Source organism: Elephantulus edwardii, unplaced genomic scaffold (genome assembly GCF_000299155.1).
Source record: "Elephantulus edwardii isolate Elephantulus edwardi_28Jun2011 unplaced genomic scaffold, EleEdw1.0 scaffold00106, whole genome shotgun sequence".
NCBI lineage: Eukaryota > Metazoa > Chordata > Mammalia > Macroscelidea > Macroscelididae > Elephantulus > Elephantulus edwardii.
The window spans coordinates 10,998,767-11,001,034 of record NW_006399856.1 but is presented as its reverse complement, the minus strand read 5'-3'; the positions used below and the strand labels follow the sequence as shown (position 1 = coordinate 11,001,034).

Here is a 2,268-nt window from a genome sequence, read left to right as displayed (position 1 = left end):
TATTTTGCATCAGTTTGATTTACATTTCTTTTCCATTTTCTTGCAGATGAGTTTTATTTGTTTAAACAATCTGAGAAGCCTTGTCTTACATGATTCAGCTTTAACTGTGAATATTTAAATTTATAATCTTTCACTTGGTCTTTCATAGTTATCACTTTGCCATCCAAATCATCATTCCATGTTCCTCTCTGGTTTTAGAACATTTTGTTATTCCTTAGTTTCCTTTTAGTGCACTTACACAATCCTGTTATACATCACAGAAGTTTAGTATGGTTTTTTTACTTTATTCTATTAACAGAGGATGCCATCTTATCACCATCGATCGTATTTGAAACAGTAATTGATGCATACTTCTGTTTAGTCATGGTGTTCACCATGCAAAATTCTCCCTTATTTATAGTGCTCCTCCAATCTGGAAGCTGAAATCTACCACTTCAAAATATTGTTGTTGTTGCTGTTGTTATGTGCCGTCAAGTCGTTTGCGTACAACAGCCCTAAACCCTGCTCTATCCTGCGCCAACCACACGGCCTCTGACACACCCATCCCGATTACCCCAGTCACTGAAACAATCCACCTCATAGAGGGTCTTCCCCTCTTGTGCCGTCCCTCCACCCTCCCAAGCATGATGCCCCTCTCCAAGGACCTGTCCCTCCTTGCAACATGTCCAAAGTATGTCAGACGAAGCCCCAGAATCCTTGCCTCCAAGGAGCAGCCTGGTTTAATCCTCTCTACGATGAATCTGTTTGTTTTCTTGGCAGTCCATGGTACATTCAATACTCTTCTCCAGCACCACAGCTCAAAGGTGTCAATTCTCCTTCTATCCTCTCTTGTCATTGTCCAACTCTCTGATGCATAACAAGTGATTGCAAAGACCATGGCCTGTATCAGGTGCACCTTAGTCTCCAGAGAGACACTGTTGCTCTTGAGTACTTTAGAGAGGTCCCTAACAGCAGACTTTCCCATCACAATACGTTTTTTGATTTCCTGACTGCTGGTGTACTTCAAAATGCAGACATAAAATATATAGTCAGTCCTCGGCATTTTATACATGAATGCCTCATTTCAAGTCATCAATGCTGACATCATGCCGACAAAGATTGAGACTATTCCTTACTCCACTTAATTTCTATAGTTTGTCTTCAGTTAAGTTTTTTAAAACTTTATAAACTTATTTTTTTTTAAAATTACAGTATTTTTGTCCTGGAGGAAGTGCAAAGAAGGCAAAAATACCTCTCACATACTCGAGGATGTTGTCAGGAGGCATCAGCCCTCAGAAAAAGGCACAAATCTTGGAAAAGAAGAGGATTCGCAAATGCTGGTCTTCCGTGAGATGGGTTGCCAATAGTGGTTTTAGCAGGTGGTGGTTGTGAGCTTGGCACAGGATAGGGCAAGTCTGAGCTGCTGTTGATAAAGTGGCTATTGTTTATGAATCAGAGTCTTTCTACTGGAACCACCAATATTTTTTCAGTATTTAGGAGAAAATGTTTTTCCTTTTTTTTAATCAACAATTTTTTTATTGTGATTTTAATGAACGTTTACAGAAAACTTGGACTTCATTCATTGTTGCATATTTTCCTACCTCGCCATGCCCCAGTTTACCTTTCTCTTAAAAAAATTCATTCATTGTTGCACAATTTCCTCCCTTCCACCCACCTCCTTCCATTTGGCTATGAACCTTTTAATCTGGACTGTTGTCATATAAATAATGCCTACTCATGTATTCCTTTTAAACAGTTCTTTGCCTCATCTGTTCCAAGGCAGCATATGTTATTTATCCCCTCTTTTCTTAGTTTCTTCCCATCCCCCATGTCAGTCCCATTCTACAACAGTGACATTACGCAGCATTTGTCCCTTTGTGACTGAGATATTTCACTCAGCATAGTGTCCTCCAGGGTCACCCATTTTGTATAATATTTTATGAGTTCCTTGTTTTTCAGTGCTCTGTAGTATTCTGTTGTGTGTATGTATAACAGCTTTTCTATCCATTCATTTCCTTACGGGCACTTGGGTTGCTTCCGTCTCTTTGCTATTGTGAACAATACAGCAATAAATATGGGTGTGCATATATCTTTTTGTTGGCAGCTCTGGTTTCCTTAGGATTTATTCCCAGTAGTGGAATTGCTGGGTCAAATGATATTTCCATTTCAAACTTTATGAGAAAGTGCCATAATGCCTTTGATAGTGGTCGCACCATTTTACACACATAACAGCAGTGAAAAAAGGTTTCAATTTCTCCACAACCTCACCAGCATCTGTTTGCTGCCCTA

General features: G+C 39.5%; 1 protein-coding gene across 1 annotated transcript in view; it reads right to left on the bottom strand.

Moving 5' to 3' along the window:
- Positions 1–1,588, bottom strand: part of ACADL (acyl-CoA dehydrogenase, long chain) — a 49,343-nt gene extending 47,755 nt beyond the window's left edge. The window contains exon 1 of the mRNA XM_006891957.1: positions 1,581–1,588. Within this exon, the coding sequence (XP_006892019.1) occupies positions 1,581–1,588 (8 nt within the window). The remainder of the gene's footprint in view (positions 1–1,580) is intronic.
- Positions 1,589–2,268: the final 680 nt, after the last annotated feature.